Genomic DNA, 19697 nt, shown 5'->3' with positions numbered 1-19697 from the left:
GTGACACGTGGTGCTTGGTCCGCATCCATGGACCGAGCGTGGTGTTCTGAACCGGTCACCCCAGGAACAACCCACCCGCCCGCCGGCCCTCGCCGTCCGTGTGGAGCAGTGTTCTTGATTGCAAGGCCCGCGGGCCAGTGGCGACCTCTGATGTGTGGCTCCCGACAATACACACGTGTGAAAACACCCCCCCCCCCATCACCATTGTGCTGGCAAACCCCAATGGTTTCAAAAGTGTGGCGGCTCTCACACTGATGACGTCTTATCGGCGAACATCGCCCCCACCCCCCTGATTATGAGTGAAAAACGCTGCTGTAGACGGTAGCCAGGTTGAGGCTCGACGCGTTAGGGGCATCATCGGTGACCCGCGGCTGTGTGGCCAGGTGCTCGTGCACGGCCCCCGTGAACCCGGAGAACGGCACGCTGCAGCTCTGGAGCCGTCAGAACCTCACGGCCGCCACCATCCCCTGGGGCAACCTCAGCGTGACCGTGAGTGGCGCCACCTCGCCCCGCATTCACAGCAGCAGCAGCAGCATCACCGTCATCGTCATTATACTAAAACTAATCTAAACAATGTTTTATTGTACCACTCAACTTTTTAGCTCTTTTTCAGAAGCAACCTGGCCACAAATAATTGCTCGACGAAGTGGCGTATCGTGTGGACATTTATATCAGCCAAATGCTCTAAACGCACGTTGATTCCAAATGTGGAAGGACACTACACGGGGAGAGAGACACACACACTCCAAATACGGCAGGTGTCGGGGTCGGGATCGAACCCACGACCTCGTGCGTACCAGACGAGGGAAATAACATCTGGCCATGATCGATAGCCACTGCTGAAAGAAACGCATCCCCCAAGCACGACGCCATCTCTCACGGCCTCTGAGGATGAAGTTATAAAAGATCAGGAGGGAGGGAGGTGTGCAGGCACATGGGGCAGAAGGGCAGAGCAGCAGTAGCACTTGTGAAGCGCCTGGGTTCGATTCCCAACCTGAGCACCTTCCTACGTAGAGTTCGTACGTTCTCCCCCTGTTCTGCATGGGTTTTATCCGGCTTCTCTGGTTTGCTCCAAAATGAAAAAAAACACACACATCCTGTAACTGGTATTGGCCAAAACATCCCAACGCTGACAGACTACCTTCAAACTACAGTCAGGAATCGCACACAACAGCAGCAGCAGCAGCATCACCTCCGAAAACTTGGCAGGACCCTCCTGAAAGAGAGTCTCGAACCTCAGCGAGTCATTGCCGCGACTGCTGCGGTTACAGTGAGCGCAGGCCGCAGCCTGCCGCCCCTGACTGCGGCGCCTGCCGTGACTGTGGCCTCCCCCTCCCTGTGCCGTGCCACAGGAGTGCTCGTTGTTTCACGGCGAGTTTTCGGGGCGGGCCTGCGGCCATGAGGGCCCCTATGTTCCGGACGTCCTCTTCTGGTCGGTCATCCTCTTCTTCTGCACCTTCTTCCTCTCGGCCTTCCTCAAGGACTTCAAGACCATGCGCTACTTCCCCACCAGGGTACGTACGCTGGAGCAGCGCCCCGCCGCTCGGGGCCCAGTAAACTAAGACAATTTTTTACTTTGACCGGATAAGGCCCCCAGTGTAGCTCTTTTGCAGTAGCGACCTGGCTTTGACAAATGATAGCTCAACCAAGTGGCTTATCATGCGGAAATGTGTAGCAGCCAAACACTCTGAACGCGTCGTTTCTAAATGTGAAGGGAAAAACCGGAGGACCCGGAGGAAAAATCCGCGCAATCATGGGGAGAGAGAGAGACGCAAACTCCAAATATGCAGCAGGCGTCAGTGTTGGGACCCACGACCTCCTACATACCAGGCGAGGGAGTTAACATCTCCTAGCCACAGTGGCGTGCCCAGGGCAAGATTTATATTTAAGCAAAGGAAGCCACTGCTTAAGGCCTCATTGTGAGAGGCCTCTAAATACGAAAAAATATAAATTATACAAAGTTTAAAGTTTTACATAATCGGTTGAAAAATAAACAACATAGGGAAAAAATATTCCCCAAAATTGTAATTTTCCTTCCGATATGACAAAAATATACAGGCGTTCCTCGATGGGGCCTCGAGAGCTTCACATAGCTTATGGCCCTAGTGACATCATAATACATAGGGCACGCACACAGATATATTTCGAAGGAGGCAAAATAAGTTTATATTGTTAAACAGCAATAGTAATCATTGTTGTCGTTTGTCATTTTCCAAACGGGATGGTGAACATCATGGCCTTGAGTATGTTCCGAGATGTGGCCCGAACGGACACCACTAAGTGGCGGAAGGCCCCCGCCGAGTGATGTGACCCCTGAACCTTCACCGAGCGAGCTCCGCGTGACCCCTGAACCCTCACCATGCGAGCTCCGCGTGACCTCTGAACCCTCACTGAGCGAGCTCCGCGTGACCCTTGAACCCTCACCGATCGAGCTCCGCGTGACCCCTGAACCCTCACCATGCGAGCTCCACGTGACCCCTGTACCCTCACCGCGTCTCCCCCACACTCCCTGTGTCCAGGTGCGAGCCATCGTGAGTGACTTTGCCGTCTTCCTCACCATTCTCACCATGGTGCTCGTGGACTACGCGCTCGGCATTCCGTCTCCCAAGCTACAGGTCCCCAGCGTCTTCAAGGTGAGGCGCCCTCCGCTCCCCTCCACTCCGCTCCCCTCCCCTTCCCTCTGCTCCCCTCCCCATTGCACTCACTACGAACATCACACAGGGGTGAGATACTTTATCGCTCTTGTGGGATGTGTCGATACTGCCACCGATGTTCTTATTCGTATTTTTTTGCACGAGTTTATTGATAATGGACAACAACAACTGAAATTCACAACCTTGTTTCAAAGTGCGCCTGGCCTGGCGTGAGTGCCATTTTGATGTCGCCACCAGTTAGTGGCTAATGGCAGTTATTGTGGTAGTTGATCTCGTAGTAGTAGCAGTAATTATAATTTATAAACAACTTAGTACGTTGGGTATCCGCGCCATTCTTATAGCGCAGGGCTATGGCGAAGGCGCCGCTGTGTTTCAGACACTGCCGCAGTTTCAGAGTAGGGGGGGGGGGGTGCCGTTGCTGCTACGAGTACGTATGTTGGACTTGGATTGCACCGTACGTAGCCAACCGTGCTAATCGGAGGTCCGGGGGAAGGATCACAAACCAAATACAAACATTTATTCTCAAGAAATTCGTTTTCAATCTGGATGATTTAAAAGTGCATAGCTCCAGTGGCTTCCTAATATTGGAAGGAAGAGCATTCCAGACAGCTGCAGCAGCGCATCTGAAAGTGCACAATGCGGTGGCTGCCTTTGTTCAATGGCCAGCCAAGTGCCGTTGCGAGGATGACCGGAGTTCGTGTGAATGTTTATGCTCCTTGACGAGATCTGCAAGGTAAAATTACTCGATCCCAAATCGATCCCAAATCGAGTAATTTGTAATTTTCAAGTTTAATTAATTTGTACCGGGACACCGGCACACACCGGCCTGCTCTTTTCGATGACGTCCCGGGATGTTTAACGTCCGCTGCGCAGCGGGGCGGCGCGTAGTATTTTATGGTTCGTGCGCCCGCAGTATTACCCAGGGCGGCCTGCCGGATTTGAAGCGCGACCCTCTGCATCGAGCGGCGAGCGTGCCCTCCACTGGGCCAAGTTGCTGTTATCATTGCTGCTGCTGTTGTTGTTTGCTTGCTCTGTTGTTGTTTACTTGTTATGTTATTTACTTGTTATGTTGTTGTTTACTTGTTATGTTGTTTACTTGTTGTGTTGTTGTTTACTTGTTATGTTGTTTATTTGTTATGTTGTTTACTTGTTCTTCCAGCCGACGCGCGATGACCGCGGCTGGTTAGTGGATCCCATCGGGACCAACCCGTGGTGGACGCTCCTGGCGGGCGCCATCCCCGCGCTCCTCTGCACCATCCTCATCTTCATGGACCAGCAGATCACCTCCGTCATCATCAACCGCAAGGAGCACAAGCTCAACGTGAGCGTGCTCGCACTGCGAACGCCGAGCGCGCAACGTCGTCGTCGTCGCAGTCGTAGGCCACGGTCAATCTACCCCCCGGCTGAAGACCTCCGCAGGCAGCTACCAAACCCTTTGGCGACGTCGAGAAATCGTCGATATGTAAACCGCGCTGTGTCCGTTTAACCGGAGCGGAGTCAGGGCAACCGATTAGTAATTCTGTAAAGCCGGAGGGAAGTCAGTTTAGCACGTAGGCTTCTGCGACCAATATCATCCATAATAGAGGTTTTTTTTGGGAAGTGATCATTTGTCCTCTTTTCTCTCTGGTGAAGAGGTGCTCCTCAAATAGCGCGGCGTCGGACGTTCTCGCACGGACACTGTCACCCCTGCCAAGTGCTCGTGGCTCCCCCCATTAGCTCGTGCACTCGCACTCTCTACCCTCGCTCATGAGCTCATGAGCTAGGGTGCGTGCCGGTGCGTGCGTCTGTACGTGCGTCTTTAAGTGCGTGAGCATGTCTGTACTCACTTCTGTGCGTGCGTGAGCGCGTCTGTGCATGCGTGGGCACGTCTGTGCGTGGGTGGACGTGTCTGTGCGTGCGTGGGCGTGTCTGTACGCGCGTCCGTTACGGGCATTCTGTACGCGCGTCCGTCCGTGCGTGCGCGTTCACAGAAGGGCTGCGGCTACCACCTGGACCTGCTGTGCGTGGCGCTGATGCTGGGGGTGTGCTCCATCATGGGGCTGCCGTGGTTCGTGGCGGCTACGGTGCTCTCCATCTCGCACGTCAACAGCCTCAAGCTCGAGTCCGAGTGCTCCGCGCCCGGCGAGCAGCCCAAGTTCCTGGGCATCCGTGAGCAGCGCTTCACGGGGCTCATGATCTTCCTGCTCATGGGCTGCTCCGTCTTCATGACTACAGTGCTCCAGGTGGGGGCGGTGGGTGGGGGGGAGGTGGGGAGGAGATGCGGCAGGGTGGCATCGCCCCTCGTGGCACCAGATTGGACTCGGGTTTGGTTCCTGACTCGGGCACCTTTCTGCACGTGGAATTTTTGCATTCTGTCTCTCTCTCTCTCTCCCTGTTGTGTGCATGTTGAACTTCTTTCATGCCGCATGTAGCCAACAGTGCTAATCTGTGGTGCGGGGAAGGAAAACAAATGAAACACGAAACGCAGTTCGAAAGAAATTTGTTTTCAATCTGGATGATTTAAACGTGCATAGCTCCAGTGGCTTCCTAATATCATAAGGAAGAGCGTTCCAGACGGCTGCAGAAGTGCATCTGAGAGCGCCGCGCGATGCGGTGACCACCGCCGTCTCTGTTCGATGGCAGCAGCCAGAAGCCGCTGCGAGGATGACCGCCGGAGTTTGCGTGACGGTTTATGCTTATTGCAAGGGTTTATTCTTCGGTATTCTCCCATAGGTAAAAGATTGGCCCAAAACATCACAATACTGAAAAATATCTTGCAAATCACACAGCAGCAGCAACATCGCCCCCCTACTGTGAAAAATTTGGCAGGAACCTCCTGAAAAATAATCCTGAGACTCAGTGAGGCTTTCCTGGTTAAACAATCACAGTAGCAAAAACAACAACAATAATGATGATGAGTAGTAACCTTGCAGAGAACTCCGCCCATGACACGCACTCGTTTTGTGTGGCCACAGTTCATCCCGATGCCGGTGCTGTACGGAGTGTTCCTCTACATGGGCGCCTCCTCGCTCAAAGGCATCCAGGTGGGTGGGCACGGGCACCTCGGCACGCGGCGCCATCGCCATCACCTTGACCTCCGTTGGGCGCACTTCCGCCGCGCCTTGTGTTATATCGCTCTGGTGCAGCTATAGACACGATCGCAACGAACTTTGACCCTCTGTTCGATTGCGCGGCGCCGCGTCCTGTCGCTTGGGCCCACGCTCGCTGGCGCTCTCCGCCCACAGTTCTTCGACCGGCTGAAGCTGTTCGGCATGCCCGCCAAGCACCAGCCGGACTTCATCTACCTGCGCCACGTGCCGCTGCGCAAGGTGCACCTGTTCACCGTCGTGCAGCTCACCTGCCTCGTGCTGCTCTGGGTGATCAAGGTGTCGCCCGCGGCCATCGTCTTCCCCATGATGGTACGCGCGTACCACGTGCCCCCGAGCATGCCCCCGCGCGCCCCAGCGCGCCTGCGTACCCCCGTGCCCAGGGAATGTTAACCCAACCGATATCCCTGAACCGTTAGGAGCCAAGTGTTCCGGGAATTTCTGGAATATCGGGCTCCCCTTTGCGAACATGTCGCGAGTATTTTACGAAAAGGTGGACGGACCGTGGTGAGTGACGGAGTTGAAAAGCGTGGATCTGGAGCGGCCACCGGAGGGAGTTGGCGAGGCTGGAAGAGTTCTCGATGCTTCACTCGTCAGTCACACACGAGCACACACCAGTCATCATCATTATTATTATCACTGCTAAGATGATTTTTTAGGAGGGCCCTGCCAAGTTTTTCACAGTAGGGGGCGAAGTTGCTGCCATTTGTAAATCAAATGGAGTTATTTGCAGGTAGTTTTTACATTTTATTTTCGGCTTGTGGAGGAAACCAGAGAACCCGGAGGAAACCCACGCGCAGAACAAGCGGGAGAGAGAGAACATGCAAACTCCACGCAGAAAGGCGCCCGAGTAGGAAGTCAAACCCCAGGTCCCATGTTGCTGTGAGGCACCAGTGGGCCACCACCTTCCTGCCCAGATGCCGGCGTTCTCAACTAGCTCCGGTCCGCGCGACTCCCTACGACCACGCCAGGAGAGGAGCTCGCAGATAGACTGACCGGAGCGGCCGGGCTCTCGGCGTTTCACTCGGACAGTCCAAACCAAACTATAAACTGTTTTTTTTATTTTACCAGGTAAGGCCCACTGAGCTATATTGCTGTTTTTAAGAAGCGACCTGGCCATAAATGAGAGCTCAACGAAGTGGCTTATAATGTGGACATTTTTCCCGGCTAAATACTCTAAACGAGTGATGTTGATTCTAAATGTGGAGGGGAAAACCACGACCTCCTGTATACCAGGCGAGGTAGTTCACATCTCCAAGCCACCGCGGCACCTGGCGGCACCCGGCCGTGTCGGCTTGCGGCCCAAAGCCGCACGCGTGGGCAGCGGCGTGGGCAGCGGGGCATGGGCAGTGGCAGTGGGCGGGCGAGCGGGCGGGTGGACAGGCTGGCGGGATCCTTGAGGTCCGTGCACGGCTCTTCGATGGGCTTGCCTTCCCCCGCAGGTGCTGGCCCTCGTGTTTGTGCGGAAGCTCATGGACCTGTGCTTCACCAAGCGGGAGCTCAGCTGGCTGGACGACATCATGCCCGAGAGCAAAAAGAAGAAGATTGACGACGCAAAGAGGAAAGAGAAGCAGAAAGAGGTGAGCGTCTTCCTCCATTGCGTGCCCCCCACCCAGCCCGCACGGTTCGATCGGCGCGTCCTGTCGAATCACCGATCGCGGTTGTCGTTGTTGTTGTCGTTGTTGTTGTCATTGTTGTCGTTATTGTTGTGGTTGTTGTCATCATTCTTGTCATTGTTGTCATTATTGTGGTCGTTTTCGTTGTTGTTGTCGTTGTTGTCATTGTTGTGATTGTTGATGTCATTTTTGTTGTTATTGTCATTGTTGTCATTCGCGTTCCAGGAGGCGGAGCGGATGCGGCATTGTCCGGAAGCGGAGAGCATTCACGTGCCCATGGAGGAGGTCAACCTCATCAAGGTCCCAGTCCTCAACGTTCAGCAGAGGTAACGCGACAAGCACGCCGGGCACGTCGTCACGGAGACGCGTCGCGCGCTCCGGTGTGTACAGCGCTCCGCACACCAGCGGCCGCATCAGTCATCTTATCAGGGGCCTAAGGTTAATTGGAGGCAAGGGCCTAAGTATGTATTACGTTTTTAAACAAACAAAAAAAATGATCTTGAAGTCATCACATATTTAAGCTTTGTAAAATTATCTCATTTAGTCGACTCAAGGTACATTCAACTTCATGAAACATAAATCACTCTAGCTGTGGCACAGTCATAAATGTGGTCATCCTAATTCAGGAAAAGAGAAAAAAATTCTGATGGCCACGCTCCCATCGCCCTTCAACGTGCAATATGCGGACCTAAAAAACGGCCTACAACATCTGAGGGCCTAAGGCCTTGCTAGCCTATGGGTTAATCTGACCCTGTCTACAGAGTAAAACCCACGCCTTAATTTGGCATTAAAAAAGAAAAATATATAATGGCCAACGTTTTGGGCAATGACTCTTAGAAGATGCATCGTTTATGCAAATGCTTTCAAGTTTGCAATCACATAAATAAACCCTTTTTTAAACTTTAACATTTCCGTTGCGCTGACCTTTTGCCACACGTCGGGAAGAATGCGAACGCTGTTTCCATTCCGCATTTACCCCGCGAAAGTATGCGCAGTAATAAATACAACGCTCACGGATTTGACGGCGCTATTAGTGGCACCGCGACCGTGTCGGCACGGCCGCCAGCCGACACTTAGCGGCTAATTTTACTCCCCTCCCACATTTCCCCCCCACCCTAGCCCCGAGGACCCCTCCGTCATAAACATCTCGGACGAGATGGCGAAGTCGGCGGTGTGGAGATCCGTGGCGACGAACTCAGAGCCGGCCGGAACCTCCCAGAGGTAGAGCTGCGTGAGCTGGAAAACCACGTTGTGGCTGGTGCGGCCGTGGTGGTGGTGGTGGTACATGTGTGGTGGTGTCCCGGTGGGTGCAGGGCCATGTCTGGTATTTGTGAATTATTTGGTGATTCTGCTGCCGAGTTGGCAGCGGTGCACAAGCACAAATAACAACAGACTCAACACATTTGTTATCAACTGCACTGCCCCAAAAAGAAAGAGTATATGACAGGCGACGTTTCGGGCAATGGCCCCTTCTTGAGGGCACATAGAGAGGCTCTTCCCATTTCCGTTTTGGCCGATGCCAGCTAAGAGCCAAATCTTCCCTCTGTGTCGGAACACCGGGACCTAAACAAAGCAAGCTTGCCTGGGCCGGCGTGACGCCCGCGAAATGAACATTTACACAGCCGGGTGAGAGCCCATTGGGACAAACACTACTTTCCCATGGGATGCCCACCTCGAGTTGACCCCGAGGTCGGCCTGATTTCTCCCGGAGCTTGAGCTGATGGGCAACCCGAGTCCGTTTCCAAGCGGTTGTTTGCATGCTTTGGCAAGCAACCCCCAGTTCAAGTCGAACGACGAGTGCGTTTGGCATCCGCGTAGCTCTCGTCGTGCAAGGTGGGGTTATCACGAAGGCGCTTCGTTTCGGAGATGATTACGGTCTGCGGTAGTTTTTGCAGTGCGAGGCGCGAAGCTATTGCGTGTTTTTACCGATTGAGTAATTGGCCAGTGATTTTTTAAAAAATTGGCAAAATTCCCACCACGATGCCGGCGCACACACGGGCCTCCTGCTCGATCTCCAGACGGCACGCGTTTGTGGTTGATACGCGTTTGCCGTTCACACCGCGGCATTAACACCGCGGCATTAACCACAGCAGCTGCTGAGCTCGAACCCGTGGACCTCTGGAACGAGCGGCGAACGTGACACCGCTCCGGCGTGTGGGGCGAGTACCGCTGCCTTTATTTGGAAACACCGCAATGGGGGAAAGCTGGCCAGGGAATGCCTGCGTGCGAAAGCTCAAGACCATGTTTCTGACAAAACAAAATAATTATTTGAAATGTTAAATTAGAAATGCAATGTTCCTGCTGCCTACAATGTTTTAAAATTATATTTGAAACATGTTTGGCGACATTTTCTCAGTGCCCAAATTCTTACGGAGGGAAATTCAAATCGAGGCCCCGTGGGAAATCTGAGTGCAGCTCGCATTCACGGCCAAGCTGACGGTGGCTAGGAGATGTTAACTACCTCGCCTGGTATGCAGGAGGTCGTGGGTTCAAGTCCAACCCTCACGCCTGTATATATTGGAGTTTGCATGTCTCTCTGCCCGTGGTCACATGGGATTTTGTCCGGGTCCTCTGGTTTTTCCCTCCACATTTAGAAATACAGTATGCGGTTAGAGTATTTGTCTGCTAAAAATTTCCACGCGATAAGCCACTTTGTTGAGCTGTCATTTGTGGCCAGGTCGCTTCTGAATAAGAGCTGCAGAGCTCAGTGGGCCTCACCTGCTAAAATAAAAAATACTTTAGTTTGGTTCAATAGTGTAGACACACGAGCGGGACAGCAACCCCAGTTCCATCTCAAGTTCTACGGCTCGTGGGAACCAGGTACTGCCGTGTTATTCGTCAAGGGGGACTGGGCCATGAGCAAATGCAGGAAGGCAATGCTGGGAGCGAAAGTTAAAGTACACGTACAGGGGGATTACGTCACGCCCAGGCTACGCTTGCTTTGTGCAGTTTCGGCCAGTTTCATAACAGCATTCAGCTCGGCAAACATCCACAGATCTGCTCGGTGCCAACAGAGCTCACGACCGTTGCGACCACCCTCGACTGTCCAACCCTCCCCGGTTGGCATCGATGGCCCGCGACGCTCGTGCTGCGAGTGCAGCGAGCCCGTTAGCGAGTCCCGTGTGTTCCAGTATGTGTCGCCCCCGTTTACAAACCCCACAATGCACCACCACTGCCGCAGGCTGCTCGCGATTCCGCTCGAGAGACTGAAAGTAACCGCGCGCTGACGTCGGTCCATTCTCATCGGCGTGCGCGCGACGTGTTTGGGTTATGTCGATGCAAAAAAGAATCACTTTGTACGTCACACAACATTCCCAGAGGACGTGAACTCTGCAACGCTTCTTAACGAAGTCAACTTTGGATTTTTACCCGGTTCTAAGACCCAAACATGTAACGTGGCGCAATGACGGGTGGCCGGGCTTCACTTCTCATGGAATATGATCCAGGCCCCCTCCCCCGCCCCCATGACAGCGGTGAGTACCGAAGGGGGTGGTGGGGGTGGGCATGGAAATATTTTCAGGAGCTCTGCCCCGGACAGCTTCCGGGTTAAACGAATCCTTGCGGCTGGCGGAGCGTGCGGGACGACGTGGAGCCCCTCTTCTCAAGCGCCGCCTGGCAGACGAACCTGGCCCAGGCCGCCGTCTCCGCGACGGTTGATTGTGAACGGCGGCGGCGGCGGCTCCCAGTTTTTTATGCAAACGAAGCATAAAAAAGCGCTTAGGGGAGCCCCAAGTGGCTGGGAGTGCCCCCGGATTTCGTGTAAACACATGAAGAGGGAACATCAAACGGGCCAGCCCCACCGGTCGCCACGACGCGGGACGGGGCTCGCCCGCGCGGAATCGCCGAGCCCTCCGCCAGCCGCCCAGGCGCGCAGCGTCGTGGACATCGCCGCTGTCTCTAACATTCCATTCGCCCCGCGCACCTGCAATCGTTGCGCACGCGTTGATTGATCCCACTCTCAAAAAGACAAAATCGGCCGGTTTGAGCCACGCGCTCATCTCACGTCGGGCCCTTCCGTGCCTCTGTCGCCTCGACGTCCGCACAACCCCCCTCTTCCATACCCTGCCCCCGCCCTTTGCATCGTGTTTTTGTACTTCTGATGTCTGATTGATTTCCTTGCCGTTACTAAACGCTGTTCCTTTCTCTTGTAGATCGTAACGTGGAGTCTAACTGGGTCTGTATTTCAAAGCATTTCCGCGTTTAACACCCCCTCCCCTCGCCCGGTATTCTGAACGTTCCCGACGACATTGCACTTAGCCGTCTCTAAATGCGTTTTAAATCCTGGTTTTCGTCCCAGTTTTACACAACGGCTCTCTGTCACAGCATCCGCGTGTGCCGTCAAATCCCCCTCTCTGGGAGGGTTGAGTGCCGCGGCTCTACTGGACGAGCGAGACGCGTGGACGAAACCGCGCGAGCTCCAGCTGACAAGCTCGAGCGTTTCACCCAACGGCGCCTGAGGTCGGCCGCGAGCGTTCGGCCCGGCACCATCGTTAGAGGCACTCCGGGGCCGTCGTCGCAAAGGCCGCGGCCCCCTCGCTCAGCCTAGAGTCCCATGCTTGACCCCTCGAAGGGGAATTCTCCTTCATACAAGGGTTGTTTTAGAAGACTCGCTCTCGCGTCGATCGAGATAACCTGGCAAGGGGCTTCTGTTGATTTTTTTTTATTGCGTTTGAGCATGTTTACCTGAGTGTCCTGTAACGTTTGGCAATAGCATTTTACTGCTTCAGGTATATTATATATAACAAAAAAAAGTTTAAATAAATAAAGTTGTTCCTGTAGAGCTGAATTAAATGTGAGAAACAACGTAAATGGAATACTGCATAGCACTTGACGCGTCGCAGTGCCCACGCTGCGTGGAGAGAGATAGAAACGCATCTATTTTCACAGAGGTATCACGTGACGTAAAACTGAGTCGTGACTAGAGTGTGAGATGTCATAACCTTGTGTGCAATCGCTGAAGTGTGGACACCTTCTCTGCAACTTGATTGTTAAGCACTTACGCGCAGCAGCAGACGCACTTAAGATATATTTACGTGTTGAATGTTCTAAGGAAATTCCCTTTCGTGGCCTGACATGAAATGATTATAACTCTGAAATATTATCGTCGTGCTTTTTGGTAGCTGTTGATTTTAATATTCTCACAAATCAATGTTGTTGTCTTCTTCATACTTTTTGTTCATCTTTAACCTCTGTCATGCTTTTTGTCGATTATATTAGCCAATGATAGACATGCCCATTGTTCAGACCTTTGTCAATTCACTGCTGGATGAATGTCTCCATTCACTGCTGGATGAATGTCGCCATGTCTTTCATGGGGTTTGTTTGATGGCCATGGGTGGCGGTCACAATGGTTTGAGAACGAGATATTCATAGTTTGTCCCAATCGAGACTTCTAAATAACATGCGCCAGGGATTACCCACGCCCAGCGTGCCGGTAATCCTAACGTACCGTCTTGTCGTGTCGTTCTGCACGTTGTCCGACGTTTCGCTCCGCGTCCGAGACCGTGCCGAACTGCACGCGGCACAAAACCGATGACGCGCCGGGAGAGGCCGTACGGCGTAACCATGAACGCCTGCGTGTTCGCACTCCACCGGCGCGCTCGCTTTGCCATCGGTAGCCGTGCGCGCGACGCATTTATTCATTCCTGACGACGCCTGCTGTATATTTCGAGTTTGGGTGTCTCTCTCCCAAGTGGTCGCGTGGATCTTTCTCCAGGTCCTCCGGCGCGTCCCTCCGTATTTAGAATCAACGTCACGCGTTTCGAGTATTTGGCTGCTATACATTTCCACGTGATTACGCCACGTGGTTGAGCTTTCGTTTGTGATAGCCAGGTCTCTTCTGAACAAAGAGCTGCATAGCTCAGTGAGGCCTTACCTGGTAAAATAAATAACTCTTTGGTTCTTTCGGTAAAGTCACGTAGTTAGAAATTAAATAAAACAAATCACGACGTTTCGATCGCAACACAGGCGGTCGTCATCAGGAAACACTTTTGCCTGATGACGACCACTTGTGTTGCGATCAAAACGTCGTGATTTGTTTTATTTTATTTTATTTTCTACCTACGTGACTTTACCGAAAGAACAAAAGATTATGGATTCCTGCAGTCACGAAAGCTTCAAATCAAGATTAAAATAAATAACGTCAATGGTTAGTTCTTGGGTGGAATGTTCTCCGTGTCCTTTTCACGGCACATTTTGGCCGCCGCCCTCAACGCCATCCGCAACGGCAGTTTCCTCGTTTGGAAACTGTGTGTTTCGCGCTGTGCGTGTTGCTGTTTTTTTTAAGTCGGAATGATCACCTTTGCGACTCGATTTGTAGATCGTAAAGTGGAGTCTAACTGGGTCTGCTTCAGCAAGCGGACGAGTGTTGAGTGAATAGGGCGGTTCACAAGGGAGCAAGGAGACTTGGCGCGCTGCGCATTGAGCACCGCTGTAACGGTTGCTGTTGTGTGCAATGTAATTGTGTGTCTGTCATGATGTATACTGTGAAACCTCGATAAACATTGGCGCTTTCTGTGTTATTACGAATCTAAAAAAATCAACCCAGGTCCAGAGTCAACTTTAACTCGGGGGGAGGTCGCCCATTCTCTTTTGCTGCCCCCATTGTCTGGAACTCCCCCGAGCCATCCGTGCCGTCGACTCTCGGCTCGTGTTCAAGTTCAGGTTCCAGATTTGTATCTCTTCTACCTCGGACTTACTGCCTCTCTCTGAAGGATATACAGATTGCCCCCTGTTCCTGTACAGCGTCTTGATATGCGGCTGCATTGAGACGCTGTTATAAATCCACGTTGAATTACATTGCAAAATGCCATTTGCAGAGTCTCAAACAAAATCCCCATTGAAAAAATGTATCAATCATCCAATCAAAATTGCATTTCTTTAAGGGCACCTTTCTGTGAAAAAAAGATTCATAACTCATCGGATTCCTCCAATCTGAATAAAGAATAAGATTCTGAATTCACAAATCCCCCAAAAAATCTGGTTCAGATGTTCCCCCGTAATTAAAAAAAAACTCTGCATTGAGGTTTCCCTGTACATCGCTAACGCGGCAAATGTTTGGTTTGGTCTGAACACGGTTTACTCTCCACAGCGTCGAGCCGCCGAGCTCCACCGGGAAGCGTAGCGCGTGGCTTTACATGCGGCTGGAGCGGGAGACGAGCTTGTGACGCGCAGGCGCCGTCTCCCTCGTTGCCGCCACGACCTACCGCGGCAGCGCCTGGCGCGACGCGCCCGCTTCACGCGTGGCGATAGTCGCGACCCAGAGGTCGTCGTCTTGTTCTCTCCCCCCGTTTATCTGGTTCAACAAATAGGGGTGTAATCGTGGAGCATCGGTCCGTCGGCTAATGTTGTGATTCTCAAGATAGACGAAGGACGCTGGCGTAGCTTCGTCCCCGGTTGTGCCGCGCCACTGTGCGCCGTTGGGGATGTCGCCGCGTGTTGTTCGGCGCGATATCCGGAAATTCACTCCACGCGCTGCTGGGAGATTCTCCGGCTCGTGCAGTGAAATGTGGGACATCGTGCCGAACGATACGCGGCACAACCTGACGGCACGCGTGAGAGATAAACGATACACGCATCGAATCGTCCGTTGAAGAATACAGGGTGTTTAGATCTTAGGATGGTGAACGTATGGGATTGGGCCCCCTCCAGCCTCTAGGAGCCGCTACATTAACCGCAATGTATAGAAAGAAACGACAATCGCAATTGCGACCCCCAATCGTGACAATTCACTGAATCGCGGGGTGAGCGAATCGTTTACACCCCTATTAATATTCTGTTCACACGAAGGATATTGTATTCCTAAAGAAGATACGTTAACTTCTAGATAGTCCACTAATGTGTCTCTACGGGCAGCTGGCGTCGCTTCACAGTATTTGTTGGCATATTTGACCCCCTCGAATCGCCGTGCTATCCTTCAGTTGCTCATCGTTGATCATTCCACTTGTACCATAAGCACGTGCTCTGTCTGCCGCCAAACTCAATCACGCCTCGAACGCGTCGCAAGCATTCCACCGCATTTATTTTCACACACGTCGTCCAATTTACGAGATGGCTCCCTCCCTTGCGTAGTGGCTTGTTGATTTTTTTTGTGATTTTTTTTTTTATCTTCGAGGTAGCGATGTTTATTTTGTAACGTGTCCCACCTCGCCTCCGATGGGGTTCCCAGCAATAGCACGTGCGCTGAGGATGGCTTTAAATGTCGACTTTAACTTGGGTGGGTTATATTGAGTCTGCAATCTTCCTGGACGCGCTTACAGTAAACGATGTGCCGGCACGTTGCAATGAATAAATGATGTAGCCCGCAGTCGGCACGCCAGGATGAGAGAGACCTCCGGCTTTCGTAGGCCAACGGAAATGGCTTTGCTGATGCCCTGACCTTCCGGCAAGCCACTCTAACGTCTGGGGTTATTCGCAATTTCATTCACAGTGTGTCCTCGAAGTACCGGGTTAATTCAGGAGCAGATGCCCCAATAATGTTACATCCATCACTACAAAGCCCTCGTTATTTTCACGAACGCCAGAAATTGGCTCATTTTCAACGCGTATCGTTTTTCACATTGTTTAACTTTACAACAAACTACAACAAAAAAATCGCATGAAAGAAAGTTACACGAAGAAAAAAAAACATGACCGAAATCACCGAAAGTTCCTAACCAATTCTGAACGCACAACCCACAAATCTAGAGCCGTAACTGTGCGCGTGGGGCAGCCCCATGCTGGGGGCTGCGCTGGCGCGTGACGTCACAATGCAGGGTGGAGACGGAGGTCCAAAACAAAAGTCCGCGTGCCTTTTGATCGCCAGGAATGCGGTTTAAAAAGAAAAATTGTTCCACTTTTTTCCCCCCCCCCCAAAAGTTTTTGGTAGTCCACCGAAGAGCCACGGTTATATGCGGGGGGCACGGTACACCCCCCCCTCCCCCCGCCCACGTTATCTCGAGGGCACGCTGTGTATTAGGATATGGGAACGATTGAGTTCTTCTCGGCTTATATTTAAATGCATGAACCCAGTGGAAAAAAGCACATCAATTGATTTCTGTGCGTTTGTACAAAAACAGTTCGGGAATAATCCGCCTGCTCTACATCACCACGACCAGAAATGTGTGGCCACTGCGTGTTGGAAATTTGCAGGTTTTAAAATCCGCCACGGTGCTGCTCGCTTTGCAGCCAGCGCTCATGGGTACGCCGTCAGCTGACTGTCAGAATGCTGTTTGTCTCGACTCTCACCCGTGTGCCCTTCCTTACCCGGGGATCAACTCAGCCGCGGTCAGTCTGGGTCGGTGACCTGGAATATATTTCGGCATCGGGCAGCACGCTGCAAATTCAGTGTGCTGCTTGCGACAGCTGCCAGCTGCTGCTGGTCACGTGCCCCACCTACTTGCATTCAACCAGCGACGTGGAAAATATTGCCGTGGGAAATATTAAGCCCGTACGACCGAGCTGTCTGGCGGTGTGGCATAAGTCACCACACGAGCCCTGATGAGATACATGGTAGCCTGGTGGCGAGTGAGTGGGTCGCCTGTCCCACCACCCAGCCTGGCTTGGCCTGGCCAGCATGTTTGCAACCTAAACATCGCTTATTTCACTGGGTGGCAGCGATAACCGCTTTCATACTGGAATATCAATTGGTTGAATGGAATATCAATCGGCTGAATTCAACTGTTTTGGCAAAATATTCCTCTTTCAACGTTGAGAAATCGCTATTTCTAACCAGGTTTTACCTGTGGTTTCATCAATTCCGTTACACTAACCCGCCTTTATTTCCATTCACGTAGGAAGGACAAGTGCGGTTTAATCAATTTGGTTCCAGCTTGTAAATTTCACACCACTGGGCGTGGTCCTCGGCAGACGAATTGAAAGACCCCACGGTTTCCCCACACGGTACACACCGACAACACTACAGAGTGTGCGCGCTGTCGTGCTTAAGTATGATCGTGCCCAGTCTGGATGAATGTCGCCCTGGTCACTCGCAAGGCTGCCGTGTTGACCTTGCCTCCTGTGTGATGGCACAGGCCGGAGTGATGCATGCCTATCCCAGCTTACACCGGCGTGGACGAACAACCGAATTACAGTACCCGAGTTGCTTCCAGTTGACGGTGGCAACGTGACAACAGGCTTAGGTTTTCGCGTTGGTGCTGCGTGAAGCTCTCCGATGCGTTCTCGGGTCGTACCGCGCGTTGTTCGGCACGATGTGCGACGATTAACCCCCACGTGTCGCAAGCTATTTTTTTTTCAGGAACGGAACAGGGTTCTTGAGGAACTGAAACGAGAATGTTGTTGTTATCGGGTTGTACTGCAAATTATTTATTCGGCACGAGGTCGCACGTTTCGCTGCAACGCACTTGGGGAGATTTCTTTTTATTCAGGAGCGAGCATTTTAAGTTCGGGGACTGAATTGAGATCCCAAAGAAGCTCCCGTCACGTGCAGAGAAACGCCAAAACATCGTGCCGGACAGACCCCACGCGGTAGGGCAACCCGAAAATATACCGTAAGAGAAGCTTTAACTTGGGGCGATCACTCTTCTGCTGCTGCTACCGCCGCCAAGACGAGGCCTCCAATGTGTGGATGTGAGATCGTGATATTGTGAGAGACAGATACAGAGAGCGCCTTTTTTGATGTTCACTCCGAATGATCGGCTTTATGGGCATGAATATCTGTGAGCATGCAAGGGCAGACTGTGCCTCCCCAGCCGGCATCGCGTACCAGTCACGTGTGTGTCGCATTGTGCATCGGTCGCGAATGGAACTGTGAACGCGGCAGGGCATGGCGAGTCGAGTGTTTTTTTTGCAGGGGGATTCAAACAAATAAAAGGTCTGCCAGGGTCCCCTTGTGGCAAATTGTGTCCAGGGCCCAAAATGTTGTTGTTCAAGAGTTGTCGGCAGAATGATTTTGGGCCCAGTGCTGCCAAAGACCTTTCCCCGCATTATTCGCTGTACCTGCCACCCCCGGGTACAACAACAGCGCTGCTACAATGAATGAATTTCCGTGGTCAATGTAACGTATATTCTTTTTTTAGATAAATAAAGATGAACAATTTACGACTGCTTTGGGGATATTTGTCTCTTTTTTAATCACTTTCAGCAACCTCGCGCCGGCTCAAGCTTTGCACGGCATTCCGGAAAAAAAGATTTCATAACCTAAGTAGTACGGAGTTGGCCAAATTGAATGAAGGCGATCGTGTAGACTTGGCAGTGATTTTCTACTCTGGCGAACCGTTGTAGAATCTATTGTGAGACGAGATGAACAGAGTTTATGGATGTTTTATGAAGTGATGTTAAAAGTTATCATTCATCTCTCCCCTATTGACTGATTGAATGATTTGTCACAATTTAGAATTCTTAACAATGCTGTGAATTGCAGTGCCTCTAGTGGGTGATGTGAACCCATCACATTCAGAATCCTTATTTTAACTGGAGCAATCCGATGAGCTATAAAGCTCTTTTTCACGGATGTCCAATAATGTACAGTACTGAATAAATGAACAATACTGAATAAGTGAACAATAACACACGAGTCTCTTCCCCTTGACAATTCGATTATTAGTCACGATTCGTCACGATTCGTGGTTGCGATTCGAATCAAGAGCCGAGTGTTCACCACGCGGTGGTGGAACGCAGCGTCACCGTCGGCCGCAGGCGCGGCGGTCGCGCGGATTGCAACCAACGCCGGTCGGTTAGCACGACTCGTCGCGTGATGAGCGAGCGTGGGAATCGATTTGAATCCCTTCATTTAAATCGCTTCTACTGGACTTTGTAGCTCATCGGATTCCTCCAGTATAAATATTCTGATTCTACCCGAATGCGACCGCAGTCCCACGATCCAACTACTGACGTCAGTGCTCGTCATCTCTGTTCGGTTGTTGAATCAGAATCTTTGCTTAGACTAGGGGTCGGCACGGTTTGAACCGACTCAAACTGGTTTCAAATTGAGCAAACCAAACCAAACCAGCGACGACTGAACCAAACCAAACCAAAACCAAACCAAACTAAGCTAAACCAAACCTCTTGAGTTGGCTTGAACCGAAAAGATGCGCGGCAAACAATATTCTCATTCAATACAAATATCAAGTGTATTAATCGCTAATTTCTACGCAGGCTTTCTTCATATTGAGATTCACTAGCAAGTACTGGACGACGATGTCGTCCACAGCCATCTCCTCAAGCTTGGCACGCCCAATGTCCTTGAACGCAGTGTGGTAGTTCAATGGCAGTGAAACCCCAACACTAGGCAACATCCGCGCCCACGAGCGCACACACATCTCGGCCTTGAACGTGCACTTGTGCAGGTTTGGTCGGTCGAGAAAGGAGCGCTTGGCGGCCGAGTTTGCTCTCTGGGAGGGCAC

General features: G+C 52.0%; 1 protein-coding gene across 6 annotated transcripts in view; it reads left to right on the top strand.

Annotated features, from left to right (window-relative positions):
• LOC133356679 (electroneutral sodium bicarbonate exchanger 1-like) overlaps nt 1–18399 on the top strand; it is an 82990-nt gene extending 64591 nt beyond the window's left edge. For all 6 annotated transcript variants that reach the window (XM_061574337.1, XM_061574329.1, XM_061574349.1 and 3 more), the window contains 11 exons: nt 384–489; nt 1353–1514; nt 2520–2633; nt 3814–3975; nt 4625–4876; nt 5609–5677; nt 5879–6052; nt 7183–7320; nt 7582–7682; nt 8476–8577; nt 14447–18399. In XM_061574337.1, the coding sequence (XP_061430321.1) occupies nt 384–489; nt 1353–1514; nt 2520–2633; nt 3814–3975; nt 4625–4876; nt 5609–5677; nt 5879–6052; nt 7183–7320; nt 7582–7682; nt 8476–8577; nt 14447–14522 (1456 nt within the window). In that variant the 3' untranslated portion in view covers nt 14523–18399. The remainder of the gene's footprint in view (nt 1–383; nt 490–1352; nt 1515–2519; nt 2634–3813; nt 3976–4624; nt 4877–5608; nt 5678–5878; nt 6053–7182; nt 7321–7581; nt 7683–8475; nt 8578–14446) is intronic.
• The last annotated feature ends 1298 nt before the right edge of the window (nt 18400–19697 follow it).

Source organism: Lethenteron reissneri, chromosome 7 (assembly GCF_015708825.2).
Source record: "Lethenteron reissneri isolate LAM-NWPU_2019-01 chromosome 7, ASM1570882v1, whole genome shotgun sequence".
NCBI lineage: Eukaryota > Metazoa > Chordata > Hyperoartia > Petromyzontiformes > Petromyzontidae > Lethenteron > Lethenteron reissneri.
The sequence above is the reverse complement of the archived record's forward strand: the minus strand, read 5'-3'. Positions and strand labels throughout refer to the sequence as shown.